Below are 15721 nucleotides of genomic sequence, written 5' to 3'. Positions count from 1 at the left end.
ACTGAGGGCAAGAGGAGAAGGGAGCGACAGAGGACGAGATGGTTGGATGGCATCATCGACTCAATCAATGATCATGAATTTGAGCAATCTTAGGGAGATAATGAAGGACGGGAAGGCCTGGCGTGCTGCAGTTTTGGGGTCGCAAAAAGTCGGGCGTGACTTAGCAGCTGAACAACAACCAGTGGTAATTTTGTTTTTGTTTTTTGAGGAACTGCGAAATATTTTCCACAGTGGCTGCATCATTTTACATTCCCACTAGCAGTGTACAAGGAGTTCCAGTTTCCCTACATTCTGATACTTGTTATTTCCATTTTTAAAATTGCTGTGGTTGTAGGCATTGTGGTGTGTATGAAGTAGTCGTCTCATTGTGGTTGTGATTTACATGTCACTGATGACTTATAGTGAGCGTCTTTTTGTGTGATTTTTGAGCATTTGTCTGTCTTTGGATAAATATCTGTTCAAGCCCTTCCCTTTGCCCATTTTTTAACTGGATGGTTTGTCTTTTGCTGTTAAATTGAGTTTTTTAATATTCTGGATATTAGACTCCTATAAGATATGTGACTTGCAAATATTTTCTTCCATTCTACAGACTTCACTTCTAATTTATTTAGTGCTAGCTCTTCACATTTAGGTCTCTGATCCATTTTGAGTTAATCTTTGTGTATGGTATAAAGTAAGGGTCCGGCTTCATTCATTGTATGTATCTCCATTTGTTGAAGAAGCTATTCTTTCCCCACAAACGGTCTCGGCAACCTTGTCAAATTATTTGACCGTAAGTGTTTGGGTTTTGGGGGCTTTCCCAGTGGTTGGATGGTAAAGTATCCCCCGCAGTGTGGGAGCCACATTAGATGCGAGTTCCATCCCTGTTTGGGAAGATCCCCTGGAGGAAGTAAAGCATCCCAGTCGGGTGTTCTTGCTGGGACAATCCCGTGGACACAGGAGCCTGGTGGGCGACAGTCCACGTGGTCACAGAGAGACACGACGGCGCGCACAGAGAGCACGGGCGCACATCTGGACGTTCGCGTGGCTCCCTGGCTGTGACTCTCCACCCTGTTCCAGGCCCACACTGTACTATAGCTTTGTAGTAAGTTTTGAGATTGGACAGAGTACTCCAAATTCACTTTCAAGATTGTTTTGACTAAACTAGGCTGCTTGCATTTTCATATGAATTTTAGGATCACATTGTCAATTTCTGCAAAAAAGGAAGCTGAAATTTTTGATAGGGATTCTATTTAATCTGTAGATCTTTGGGGGGAGTATTGCCATTTTAGCAGTATTTAAGTATGTTTTTCTTTTTGATTGAATTGTAAGTGGAATCATTTTCTTAATTCTCCTTTTTGGATTGCTCATTGCTGGTATAGTTTAAAAATTAATTTTTGCCTGTTGATCTTATATTCTGAAACTCTGCTAAATTTTTGTTACCTTTAGTAGTTCTTCTTTGCAGATTCTTTAGAAATAAGGTCATTTTATTTGCAGATAGAGTTAGCTTTACTCTCTCCTGTTTGTGTGCCTTTCTTCTCTCGCCTAAGGCTCTGGCTAGAACTTCTAGTAAAGAGTTAAATCCATGAGGAGGAAAAGGGCATCGATACTTTGTTTCTGATTTTAGGAAAGGAGCTTTTGCCAGTAAGTATCTTAGCTCTGGGGTTTTGATAAATGTCCTTTACCAGGCAGAGGAAGTTTCTATTGTGTGTTCTTATATTGAAAGTTTGTTGATTTTGTCAAATGCTTTTAAACTACATCAATTGGGATTGATTTTTGTGTGTTGAACCACCCTCCTGATCCTAGGATCACCTGGTCATAGTTTTAATGTGCTGCACTGTCTCGATATGCTGCTGAATTTGATTTGCAGGAATATTGATCTGTAGTTTTCTTGTATCTTTGTCTGGCTTTGATATCAGTTATGCTGTCCTTATGGAATGAGTTGGGGAGTTGGGAGGTTCCTTCTAGGCTTTTTTCTTTATCACTGGGAGGTTTCTGATTACCAACTCAGTGTCTTCACTTGTTAAGTGTGTTCAGATTTTTGGTAGTTCGAGCCTCCTTTTTTTCCCCTCAGTCTAACTAGAGGCTTGTTGATTTTGTTGATCTTTTCAAAGAACTAACTTGCTTTCATCTTTTTCTCTGTTGTCTTACTGTTTTCTTATTTATCTCTACTTTTTATTCCTTTGTTTTGCTAGTTTTGGGTTTTGTTTGCGTTCCCCGCCCCTTTTTTCTTTAAGGTGTAAAGTTCAGTTCAGTTGCTCAGTCATGTCCCATTCTTTGCTACCCCATGGACTGCAGCATACCAGGCCTCCCAGTCCATCACCAATTCCTAGAGTTTACACAAACCCATGTCCATCGAGTTGGTGATGCCATCCAGCCATCTCATCCTCTGTCGGCCCCTTCTCCTCCCGGCTTCAATCTTTCCCAGCATCAGGGTCTTTTCAAATGAGTCAGTTCTTCGAATCAGGTGGCCAAAGTATTGGAGTTGCAGCTTCAGCATCAGGCCTCCCAGTGAACACTCAGGACTGATCTCCTTTAGGATAGACTGGTTGGGTCTCCTTGCAGTCCAAAGAGACTCTCAAGAGTCTTCTCCAACACCACAGTTCAAAAGCATCAATTCTCGGACTCAGCTTTCTTTATAGTCCAACTCTCACATCCATACATGACCACTGGAAAAACCATAGCCTTGACTAAACAGACTGTTGTTGGCAAAGTTATGTCTCTGCTTTTTAATATGCTGTCTAGGTTGGTCATAACTGCTTCCAAGGAGTAAGCGTCTTTTAATTTCATGGCTGCAATCACCATCTGCTGTGATTCTGGAGCCCCCAAAAATAAAGTCAGCCACTGTTTCCCAATCTATTTTGGCATATCGAGACAGTGCAGCACATTAAAACTATGACCAAGTGATCCCAGGATCAGGTGCGTGGTTCAACACACAAAAATCAATCCCAGTTGATGTAGTTTAAAGGCATTTGACAAAATCAACAAACTGTCAAGATCAGATCAGTCGCTCAGTTGTGTCCGACTCTTTGCAACCCCATGAATAGCAGCACGCCAGGCCTCCCAGTCCATCACCAACTCCTGGAGCTCACCCAGACTCACGTCCATCGAGTCAGTGATGCCATCCAGCCATCTCATCCTCTCTCGTCCCCTTCTCCTCTTGCCCCCAATCCCTCCCAGCATCAGAGTCTTTTCCAATGAGTCAGCTCTTTGCATGAGGTGGCCAAAGTACTGGAGTTTCAGCTTTAGCATCATTCCTTCCAAAGAAATCCCAGGGCTCATCTCCTTCAGAATGGACTGGTTGGATCTCCTTGCAGTCCAAGGGACTCTCAAGAGTCTTCTCCAACGCCACAGTTCAAAGGCATCAATTCTTCAGTGCTCAGCCTTCTTCACAGTCCAACTCTCACATCCATACATGACCACAGGAAAAACCATAGCCTTGACTAGACGGACCTTTGTTGGCAAAGTAATGTCTCTGCTTTTGAATATGCTATCTAGGTTGGTCATAACTTTCCTTCCAAGGAGTAAGTGTCTTTTAATTTCATGGCTGCAGTCACCATCTGCATTGATTTTGGAGCCCCCAAAAATAAAGTCTGACACTGTTTCCACTGTTTCCCCATCTATTTCCCATGACGTGATGGGACCGGATGCCATGATCTTTGTTTTCTGAATGTTGAGCTTTAAGCCAACTTTTTCACTCTCCTCTTCCACTTTGATCAAGAGGCTCTTTAGTTCTTCTTCACTTTCTGCCATAAGGGTGGTGTCATCTGCATATCTGAGGTGATTGATATTTCTCCCAGCAATCTTGATTCCAGCTTGTGTTTCCTCCAGCCCAGCATTTCTCATGATGTACTCTGCATATAAGTTAAGTAAGCAGGTTGACAATATACAGCCTTGACGTGCTCCTTTTCCTATTTGGAACCAGTCTGTTGTTCCATGTCCAATTCTAACTGTTGCTTCCTGACCTGGTATAAAGTTAGGTATTGATCAGACATGTGTTGTTTGTTTGTTTGTGTTTTAATGTAGCCGCTAATGCCACTCTGCTGCTTTTGCTGCAGTCCATGTTTTGTGATACGTTGTGGCCTTTGTTGGGTGAGTGCTGTTGCCTCTGTAGGTGCAAACCCAGAACACCAGGGAATTCACTCAATCTTTTTAAATATCGTAAGTGGCCTAATATATGGTCTTTTCTGGATAATCTTCTGTGTGTACTTGAGAAAATTGTATATTCTGTTGTTTCTGTATCTGTTTTTTTTTTTTTTTTCCCTGTTTTAATTATTTTAAATACTGTTGTGCAGGTCCTCTATTTCCTAGTTGAATTTCTGAGTAGTCATTTTATCCATTACTGAAAGTAAGATATTGAAGTTTCTAACTTATTTTAGTAACACCTGTTTTCCCCTTCAAATCTGTTGTTTTTACTTCATGTATTACATATGTATAGATTTATAATTTACATTGTTTTGATTGACTTTTAATATACAGTGTCTAACTTTGTGTCCTTACAGCAGTTTTTGACTTGAAGTCTGTTTTGTTTGATACTTGTAGAGCCATTTTCTGTTGATTGGATTGTTTGCTCTCAAAAGATGTTGAGAACCTGTGAATGTAAGATTGTTTGGATAGGATCGTGGAGCTTCTTGTTTGCATGGGTTTGTGTCTTAGACTTGGTGGGGGTGTTTTGTCCTTTATTTCTCTGAGTGTTGTTTCTGTTACAGTTACTGAAAACTAACCAAACTGATCACATGGATCAGTCTAAGTCAATGAAACTATGAGCCATGCCATGTGGGGCCACCTAAGATGCACGGGTCATGGTAGAGAGTTCTGACAAAACATGGTCCACTGGTGAAGGGAATGGCAGATCACTTCAGCATTCCTACCTTGAGAACCCCATGAACAGTATGAAAAGGGAAAAAATATGACACTGAAAAATGAACTCCCCCGGTTGGTAGGTGCCAAATATACTACTGGAGAAGAGTGGAGAAATAACTCCAGAAAGAATGAAGAGACGGAGCCAAAGGGAAAACAAAACCCAGCTGCAGATTTGACTGGTGATGGAAGTCAAGTCTGATGCTGTAAAGAATGATATTGCATAGGAGCCTGGAATGTGAAGTCCATGAATCAAGATAGATTGGAAGTGGTCAACAGGAAATGGCAAGAGTAAACATCGACATTCTAGGAATCAGTGAACTAAAGTGGACTGGAATGGGTGAGTTTAACTCAGATGACCATTATATCTACTACTGTGAGCAAGAATACCTTTGAAGAAATAGAGTAGCCATCATAGACAACGAAAGAGTCCGAAATGCAGTACTTAGGTGCAATCTCAGAAACCACAGAATGATCTCTGTTTGTTTCCAAGGCAAATGATTCAGTATCACAGTAATCCAAGTCTATGCCCTGAGCAGTAATGCAGAAGAAGCTGAGGTTGAATGGTTCTGTGATGACCTACAAGACCTTCTAGAACTAACAACCAAAAAAGATGTCCTTTTCATCATAGGGGACTGGAATGCAAAAGTAGGAAGTCAAGAGATCCCTGGAGTAACAGGCAAGTTTGGCCTTAGGCTATAAAATGAAGCAGGGCAAAGGCTAACAGTTTTGCCAAGAAAATGCCCTGGTCATAGCAAACACCCTCTTCCAATAATACAAGAGAAGACTACACATGGACATCACCAGATGGTCAACACCGAAATCAGATTGATTATATTCTTTGCAGCTAAGGATGGAGAACCTCCGTATAGTCAGCAAAAACAAGACTGGGAGTTGACTATGGCTCAGATCATGAACTCCTTATTGCCAAATTCAGACTTAAATTGCAGAAAGTAGGGAAAACCACAAGACCATTCAGGTATGATCTCAATCAAATCCCTCATGATTATACAGTGGAAGTGAGAAATAGATTCAGGGGATTAGATCTGATAGAGTGCCTGAAGAACAACTATGCATGGAGGTTTGTGAAGTTACAAGAGGCGGTGATTAAGACCATCCCCAAGGAAAAGAAATCCAAAAAAGGCAAAATGGTTGTCTGAGGAGACCTTACAGATAGCTGAGAAAAAGAAACAAAAGGCATAGGAGAAAAGGAAAGATGTACCCATCTGAATGCAGAGTTCCGGAGAATAGCAAGGAGAGATAAGAAAGCCTTCCTCAGTGACCAGTGCAAAGAATTGAGGAAAACAACAGAATGGGAAAGACTATAGATCTCTTCTGGAGAAGGCAGTGGCACCCCACTCCAGTGCTCTTGCCTGGAGAATCCCAGGGACGGGGGAGCCTGGTGGGCTGCTATCTATGGGGTTGCACAGAGTTGGACACGACTAAAGCGACTTAGCAGCAGCAGAGATCTCTTCAATAAAATTGGAGTTACCAAGGGAACATTTCATGCAAATCTGGGCACAATAAAGGACAGAAACAGTATGGACCTAACAGAAGCAGAAGATATTAAGAAGAGGTGGCAAGAATACACAGAAAAACCATACCAAAAAAAGATGTTAATGACCCAGACAACCACACCTAGCGTGATCACACACCTAGAGCCAGACATCCTGGAATGCAAAGTCAAGTGGGCATCAAAGCTAGCGGAACAAAGCTAGTGGAGGTGATGGTATCCCAGCTAAGTTATTTAAAATCCTAAAAGATGATGCTGTTAAAGTGTTGCGCTCAATATGCCAGAAAATTTGGAAAAACTCAGCAGTGCCCACAGGACTGGAAAAGGTCAGTTTTTATTCCAATGCAGTGCCAGAGAATGTTCAAACCACTGCCCATTTGCACTCATCTCACACGCTAGTAAAGTAATGCTCAAAATTCTCCGATCGAGGCTTCAGCAGTATGTGAACCAAGAACTTCCAAATGCTCAAGCTGGATTTAGAAAAGACAGAGGAAACAGATCAGATTTCCAGCATCTGCTGGATCATAGAAAAAGCAAGAGACTTCCAGAAAAAAATCTGCTTTATTGACTGCGCCAAAGCCTCTGACTATGTGGATCACAACAAACTGTGGAAAATTCTTAAAGAGATGGGAATCCCAACCCACCTTACCTGCCTCCTGAGAAATCTGTATGCAGGTCAAGAAGCAACAGTTAGAACTAGACGTGGAACAACAGACTGGTTCCAAATTGGGAAAGGAGTACTTCAAGGCTGTATATTGTCACCCTGCTTATTTAACTTCTATGTAGAGTGCATCATGTGAAATGCAGGGCTGGAGGAAGCACAAGATGGAGTCAAGATTGTAGGAAATCAAGATAATCAGGAAATATCAGTAACCTCAGATACGCAGATGACACTGCCCTTAAAGTAGAAAGGGAAGAGGAACTAAAGAGCCTCTTGGTGAAAGAGGAGAGTGAAAAGGCTGGCTTAAAACTCAGTGTTTAAAAATCTAAGACCATGACATCAGGTCCCATCACTTCATGGTTAATAGATGGGGAAGCAATGGAAACACTGACAACTTTATTTTCTTGGGTTCCAAAATCACTGTAGATGGTGATTGCAGCCATGAAATTAAAATTTTGATGTTTACTTCTTGGAAGAAAAGTTATGACCAACCTAGACAGCATATTAAAAAGTAGAAACATTATTTTTCCAGCAAAGGTTCATCTAGTCAAAGCTATGGTTTTTCCAGTAAAAGCTATGGTTTTCCCAGTAGTCATGTAGGATGTGATAGTTGGACCATAAAGAAAGCTGAATGCTGAAGAATTGATGCTTCTGAACTGTGGTGTTGGAGAAGACTCTTGAGAGGCCCTTGGACTGCAAGGAGATCCGACCAGTCCATCCTAAAGGAGATCAGTCCTGGGTGTTCATTGGAAGGACTGATGTTGAAGCTGAAACTCTCAATACTTTGGCTACCTGATGCGAAGAGCTGACTCATTTGAAAAGACTCTGATGCTGGGAAAGATTGAAGGCAGAAGGAGAAGGGGATGGCAGAGGATGACATGGTTGGATGGCGTCACTGACTTGATGGACATGGGTTTGGGTAAACTCTGGGCGTTGGTGATGGACGGGGAGGCCTGGCATGTTGTGCTCCATGGGCTCGCAAGTAGTAGGACACAATTGAGCGACTGAACTGAAGAGATTCCTTCTGCTCCATTCTGTACTCTCCTTCTGGGACTGTGTATATTGGTTTGTTTTAATGGTCCCCCACTGATCTTAGTCTGTTTCTTTCTGTTCTTCAGAGTGGATGCTCTCAGTTGACCTAAGTTTGCTAATGTGTCTCCTTTCTCAATCTGCTGTTTAATGAAACCGTCTAATGAATTTTTCATTTCAGATATTATACTTTTTAGCCCCAGAATTTGATTGCTTTTTATAATTGCTATCTTTTTGTTGGCATTTTTTCTGTTTGTTGAGCCATCATTCTTCTGATATCCTTTAGTTTCGTAAGATTTCCTTTAGCTGTTTGAGCATATTTTGAAAAACCATGTTCTTTGTCTTATGTGGTCTGTCTGAAGGCTGCTTGCTTTTGCTCAGCTCATGACCTACAGAGGTTTCCTTACATGGCTTGTGTAGCTTGTTTCTTGCTTCCGTGTTTACTTGGTTGTTGTCAACCTTTGACTGTATCGCAGAGTCCTCAGACTTGATTGTGGCAGGTGGTATGTGTGTGCATTTCTGATGAGGGACAGTTTTGCTGTTGTCACTTTGACAATGTTTTTTTAAAAAACTATAGAGTTTTAGGTGATGTGTGGGTTATTCAATAAAACAGGCTGCTGTGCTTTATTTGTAAAGATAAGCAGTTCTCATCAGATGACCATCATTTGTCCTGTGGATAATACCCACAGTTTGAGAAGATGTGGGCATATCCTTTCATCATGAAGTAGAGAAGAGCTTTATTGAGTATAGGAGGTTATGGAATAGGTTTCAAGCCCACATTAGTGTAGCTAGGTTGAGTAAAAGAAATACTTTTAATTTTCTCTTTATTATTTAATGTTGCAGTACTTTATAAAGGGTTTTGAGTTTCTCCCTTTGAAGAAATTTTCTTAAAAGCAGTGGTGACCTACATGTTAAAGTCCTTGATTACTAGCCCAAGACAGGATTTTTAATTTTAGGTCTACTTAGATAATTTTGTGATCTTGAACAAGTTGAAGTTCCCACTGCTATTCATCTCTGCATTTCAAGTGAATTCTGTTTCATTACTTTAATATGGTCTCATAAAACTTTCAAACCAGTGTAGTTAAAACTGAGACAACTCCCAGTCACCACCTTGCTCTGCAGTAAAGGAAGCTAATTTTTTGTATCTTTTTTAATAAGCACTTTCCCCTAAATATGGAAAGTTACATTGTTTCCGGTTTTTATTTTAAACATGCTATAGTGAGCCTCCATGTGCCAGTTTCTCTTCATAGGGTAGATACTGTGAGGCGGAATTACTGGAAGTGTTTTTAGATCTTCCCTGGAAGGTGGCGAGTATTTATGTTTCTTATAATCTGTACAGAAGTATTGTGATATATATAGATTGATATGTAGATAGGTAGATTTATACTGTCTATATATACACATATATAATATTTAGACATTTTATGGATGTGGGTTTTATAAGTGTGATCTTAGTTTTGTAGGATAAATTCTAGTAGTTGAACTTGATGGGAAAGGTATATATACTTAAAATTTTGATAGATATTGCCAAATTGTCCATTATAGAAAGGTTTTACTGATGTCCACATGTTGATCTCTGTCAAGACTTCCTATTTTCCTACAACCTTGCTGATACAGTGTGTTGGCAGACGTTTCGATCGTTGCCAGTATTCTAAGGGAACACTGCCACGGCACTGTTGGCTTCATCGGAGTGTCTCCTGTTATGAGTGGGTTGAGCTTTGTGGTCATTGTTTTGGTTTGTTCACACGTTTGAAAACCATTTTTACTGAGTTGCTATCTTTCTGTTGGGCCGTTAGACTTTGATTATAGTGGAATTTGACATGCTGAAAACTTTTTATGTTTATAAAGTTGGATGTATCAGTCTTAAGACCTAAAATCCTATGCTGTTCTTACAAAGGACTTTTCTTTTCTGAGATTATTGAAAGGATCTTCCATGGTCAAAATAGGCTCACTTTTAATATACTGAGTAAAATTGAATAGATGCAAAGGAATTCCTTTTGATGGAACTGCACTTTTGCACTTACTTGCAACATTGTTTGATTGTTAAACCATCTAGAACTGTGCTTCTTTCTTGCTCATGTGTCTGTAGATCTGGTCATCTTTTGGGGACCACTCTCTTCTGTCTTAGATCTAATGATTAAAATATAGAACAAAAGGTTAGATCTTAGGTATATTTCTCTTAGCATTTTATTTTTTAGTATATATATAAACTATAAATATAAAATTGCTGCTTTGCAACCTACAAAGCAGTTTCTTTAGACTGATGACAGTAAGGATAAGTTTTTATCACATTTCCCCCTCATCTTGCTTCTATTATATCAGTAAAATTCTGTCCACAGGTGGTGGGGGGTGAGTGTTATCTTCAGAGATACACAGAGATGATTATTGGCCAACTGTAAACTCTAAAAGAATGGTGTATGTTTTCCTCTAGATCCCAAGGAAGAGAAAGAGGAGGAAGAATCTGCCCTCGCTCAGGAAGCTCCCTCGGCAACAGCTCGGCCTAGCCGGGGCTGGCGCGGTAGCAGCCGCACATCCGTCTCTCGGCATCGCGACGCAGAGAACACCCGCAGCTCTCGGTCCAAGACTGGTTCCCTGCAGCTCATCTGCAAGTCAGAGCCAAACACAGATCAGCTCGATTATGGTACAGTGCCAGGAGAGAGTGATTGTTTAATCGCCAGTTGCCTGTTGATTTTCATGTCATGTTGAACATTTACCCGAACAGCCTGACTTGGGGTCGCGTGCGGTGTTACAGGAGGGCCTTCCTTGGTAGCCGACGAAGAGTTCTCCATTAGTGTAATAGCCCTGAACTGTGATTTGGTTTGAGCCTCTTGGCTACAGAGAGAAAATATCTGTACCTTCATACCACAAGTTCTGTTTGTACCTTTTCTAGATGCTGCAGAAGAGCATCAGTCTCCAGGTGGCATTAGGTAAGAAGCTGCAATATTTCATAGTTAAGCCCTTGGGGACGTAAAGGGGATGAAGGCTGGTCAGTCAGATCACATGGCTCAGAGGTTTTCTACTTGAAATAATTGATGTTTTCTAACTGTTGTTAAATAATAGTTGTTTTTTAACTGTTCGTGTCACTGAGCCATCTTTGGCTTGCCTTTGAAATGAGAAATGTCTGGGATTTTTGTCTTTTTAGTTCCAGTTATTATTCTGGGGGAAAGAGCTAGGTGGCAGTCCAGCTAGATCATTAGAATGAAAATCCTAGATGATGCTGTGAATCTGTGGCTGCGTCTAAGTAAATTGCTGAATAAAATCAGTCAGATAGACTTACAACAGCTGGGATTTCTAATCTCTGTTGGCTTCTTTTTAGCAGTGATGAGGAAGAGGAGGAGGAAGAAGAGATGTTGATCAGTGAAGAAGAAATACCGTTCAAAGATGATCCAAGAGATGAGACTTACAAACCCCACTTAGAAAGGCATGTCTCGGTTTGTTGGTGAAAAATAAGTTAGGAAAGCATTTTTGCGTGCTTTTATTTCACCTTGTTGCCAAACTAATGGATATGGACTTAATTTTTAAAGGAGTAATTTTGCACCTGTTTTACAAACCTAGCATTATCCTGTTACTCCCTGCTACAGCACACTCTCGCATCTGTAGAACTTTGTTTTGCTCGTATTCAAATTATTATGACATCTGCCTGTTTTAAGATGTCATGAGTTTCCTGAATACTTAGAATTTTTTTTGCTTTTGTTTTTCTTTACATCTATAGTGGGATTTGATTCTAAGGCTTTGTTAGCTTGGGGGTGGGGGTCATCTCATTGGCTTTAAATATATGTATGGTTACTGTCCATATGACAAATAGTGGCTGGAAACCACATTTAGTATCCCAAGGAGCATAATTTTATAATAAATCAGCGATAACTCCAGGCTTTATCCTTCTATCACAGGTGTTCTTGAAAGGATCCTTTGCTCGATGCCAATGTTGAAATATGTTTGTATTTTCAGGGAAACCCCAAAGCCACGGAGAAAATCAGGGAAGGTGAAAGAAGAGAAAGAGAAGAAGGAAATAAAAGTGGAAGTCGAGGTAGAGGTGAAAGAAGAAGAGAATGAAATCAGGGAAGACGAGGAGCCTCCTAGGAAGTGAGTAGGCAGTTACTCCTGAAAGTGGAGGCTTAGCAGATTTTCAGGTCACTGTTGGAAAAAAGGGTAGGAGTGGGAGGAAAGATGTTGACCTGTACATATTGCCGTCTCAAGCAGCTGACAGTTTGATTGGAAAGACTTCTCTCAAAAGCTTGAAAAGTTTCATTCACAGCAGTACTTAACGATGTTCCATTGAGTACAGTAGGTCAGTGGCTGCAGGGACGCAGAGAAGGGAGTAAAGAGAGTAAAAACAAGTATGGCAAATAAGGCATGTGATGTAATGGCTTTGATCAGGTGAAAGCGCGTGCCTGGCAGTTAGTTCCTGTTGCAGAGAGAGCCGCTTTTAAGCGTGTAGGCTTTTCTCTCTCTCACAAGGAGAGTATCCTTTATATTCTTAGGGCTTTTAGATAATAGACTAATTTCTTCTACTTTTTCAGTTAACTTGTGGTGTGGTTTTATTTATAGGTAAAGTTGCTTCAGAGTGAAATCTTTGGTTTTGCAGGATTTGTTTTTGGGTTTATGTGTTGTGGGTTATCCGTTGTTTCTGCCACCAGCTGTTCAGTCTTGAGTGTATGTCCTCAGTTAATCTTTTACTGTATAAGCTTCAGTCTGGACTATGTGGACAGTTACTCTGTTCTTTAATTACAGGAGAGGAAGAAGGCGAAAAGATGACAAAAGCCCACGATTACCCAAAAGGAGGTGAGTAATTTACAGTCCTGCAGGGTTGTGCCTTCTTGCTGGCAGTGGGCCCTTCACTCATGTGTTAAGCCTTGGGATTACCCTGTGGGAACGACTAGCTAAGAATCTCACAGAAGCAGCTTCATTGGTGTCCTTGATGCACAGCTACTATGTTTTACCTTCCATTGCAGGATCTTAAAGTTTCTAAAAAATTTAACACTTCTTTGCCTTTGGGAGAGTTACTGGTTTATTTTGTGCTTTTTAAAAAAACTAAACATTTGGCAGTCTGATTATTTCTAACATAAATTCTGTGCAAGCTATAAGCTAGTAAAAGAGATTTTAATTCTTCGTACTATAGAATAGCTATCCCCTGTAGTGCAGTCGGAGTGAAAGGCCAGTGTGCATACTGCCTCCCTGCTGTTGCTGACTTTTCCCTTCCATGTTGTTACTAGAAAGAAGCCCCCCATCCAGTACGTCCGCTGTGAGATGGAAGGCTGCGGGACCGTCCTTGCTCACCCGCGCTACCTGCAGGTCAGTGGGGCTGTTCCAGAGGAGGCGGACTCGCAGAGCGCTTCCCGTTACTAGTTCCCGAGCTCACTGAGACTTTCTAGTTTGTGAACTGGTGCAGGCTTCATCATTACTGTGTAATGTCAACAACAGTCATTTATTAAACATCAAATGACTTGAGTTGGGCTTTTGTTGTTGTTTTAAGTGGTTAAGAACCTGAATGTAAATGGTTCCTTGGAATCTTGGGATATTCCAGTATTTCTCATGGTGCAAATGCGCCTGATATAATAGATGATTGTGTGATAACACACCAAGACACAGTTAAACAGGTTTTGTTTTTAGTGTCTATTATTAAAGAATAAGGTTAAACTAAAACGTAAGATTTCTTGATTACTATTTTGAATAAATTTTTAGTTTGAGGTTTTTATTTTAAGTGAGTTTTTTTAATGAGTAAGGATACAGCTTGTATTTAGGTCTGGCAGAAGACATGAAATATTAATTACTAAAGCTTAAGAAGTGTTTGGTCTTTAGCAGCAAGTATAACATACGACTAAGGCCTTACCCCCTGATTCTGGTTCTGTTCTGATAATGATGGCTATGACTCCTTGGCCATGTGCCATTCGCTGCACTAAGCACTGTGCAGTACACGATGTCTGTTCCCACAACGCTGACGCAGGTGTCGTCACCTCCCTGCTACACATGGGGACTGGAGCTCGCGGTGTGTCTTCCGGGGTCACGAGCGCGCGAGCAACAGAGCCACGTGCTGAAGCACTCCATGGCAGTGGTCCCTGTTCACGTACAGAGGGCTTGGTTTTCTTTCAGTACTTTTGACTTTGCAAAGGAATGAGCTAAGCTTTCTGGAAGCCCTAATTTTTCTCTCTCTTCACTTTATTTTACTTTTTCAGCACCACATTAAATACCAGCATTTGCTGAAGAAGAAATATGTATGTCCCCATCCCTCCTGTGGACGACTCTTTAGGCTCCAGAAGCAACTTCTCCGACATGCCAAACATCATACAGGTACTTTCTTAGAATGTTTATCAAGTAGCTAAATGCCCTGTTAAGTGTGTAGATTGGTAACAATATTTTTTTCTAACCTATCCATCCATCCATCACCAAGTTTGTTTATACTACTCTTTGTTTTACAGCCAATAAACCAGAGGCTGAGCAGCATTAGGTAACCAGTGGTTACACAGCTAGTTTTTAGCAAAAAAATAATAATAATAATTTTGGGGGTGGTTTCTAATTCTGCTTCAGTTAGATAGATACTTGTAGTAACTACCTGGACTGAAAATGAGGAGTATGTAGAGAAAGCCTTAATGGTGAGGAGGCTTGCTTATAGTTTATATTACCTACTAAAAATCTCCCAAGACTTCTGCTACTATTGGAATCACAAAGGCTAGCTATTGAATCCACATGTAACCTCCTGTGGGGCTTCCCAAGTGGCTCAGTGGTACAGAATCCACCTGCCAGTGCAGGAGCCACAGGAGGCACGGGTTCAACGTCTGGGTCAGGAAGATCCCCTGGAGGAGGCATTGGCAACCCGTTCCAGTGTTCTTGCTGGAAAATCTCATGGACAGAGGAGCCTGGCAGACTACAGTCTGTGTGGGCCTGAAGACTTGGACACTGCTGAGCAACTGTGCGCGCATGTAGCCCCCTACAGGAACTGGTGGCTGGAGAAGAGAAGCTGAACACCTGTGTGACACATGTTGTCGAAGGAGTTCAGACAGCGTTCATTTTCAGCCACTGGACAATTGTGGTCAAGTGCAGCTAAATAGGAACAGATTGGGCTGGGTAAGGTTAGTGATGATTCCAGTAACGCTGCGTATTTATAAGGATGGAATGGGGCGACGTGTAAGGTGCTGTGTGCTGCACGGAGCCGGGCACCTGATGGGCCCGGCACTGGGGTGTACCTGAGGTCTTCATGGCTCCACAGGCTGCAGTCCTTGCCTCCCGCTGCGTCTCTTCAGTGAGGACGCTGCCCCCACTGTTTCTCTAAAGGAGCTGCCATTCCTCTGCCCCTTCTCCCTGTTACACTGTTTCATTCCATAGAAAATAATTTCTGACAGCCAGTTTAGACTACTTTAGCTGGATTTTATAAGCGGTCTATGACAAACACTGGTTTAGAAATTAAGTCCTTTCCAAATATTTGTATGTAGTTGATACAATTTTATGATGTCAGTGTTAAGAGAGTTTTACTTTTCCAAATGAGTGTGAATTGGCTTCTTTTGAAAATATAATTTCCTTAAGTATGTGAAATGCTCCACGTGGGTTCGTCATGCTCCCGTGGAGCTGGGAATGTGGCCCAGACCTGAGAGACGGTAAGCTTTGTCTCTGGGGTAGGAGTGTGCGTTTCAGACCCTACTGTTGGTGAGGAATGCAGACGGACGGGCCTGGCGTTGTGAGCTCCC

General features: G+C 41.4%; 1 protein-coding gene across 2 annotated transcripts in view; it reads left to right on the top strand.

Moving 5' to 3' along the window:
• ZFP91 (ZFP91 zinc finger protein, atypical E3 ubiquitin ligase) overlaps positions 1 to 15721 on the top strand; it is a 39677-nt gene that overhangs the window by 18872 nt on the left and 5084 nt on the right. The window contains exons 3-9 of one of the 2 annotated variants that reach the window (XM_070383278.1): positions 10474 to 10683; positions 10933 to 10969; positions 11362 to 11463; positions 11991 to 12125; positions 12774 to 12824; positions 13256 to 13334; positions 14216 to 14330. In XM_070383278.1, the coding sequence (XP_070239379.1) occupies positions 10474 to 10683; positions 10933 to 10969; positions 11362 to 11463; positions 11991 to 12125; positions 12774 to 12824; positions 13256 to 13334; positions 14216 to 14330 (729 nt within the window). Of the gene's footprint in view, positions 1 to 10473; positions 10684 to 10932; positions 10970 to 11358; positions 11464 to 11990; positions 12126 to 12773; positions 12825 to 13255; positions 13335 to 14215; positions 14331 to 15721 lie in introns of both variants that reach the window. The other variant, XM_070383277.1, reaches the window with a different exon arrangement.

Source organism: Bos mutus, chromosome 15, assembly GCF_027580195.1.
Source record: "Bos mutus isolate GX-2022 chromosome 15, NWIPB_WYAK_1.1, whole genome shotgun sequence".
Lineage (NCBI taxonomy): Eukaryota > Metazoa > Chordata > Mammalia > Artiodactyla > Bovidae > Bos > Bos mutus.
The sequence above is the reverse complement of the archived record's forward strand: the minus strand, read 5'-3'. Positions and strand labels throughout refer to the sequence as shown.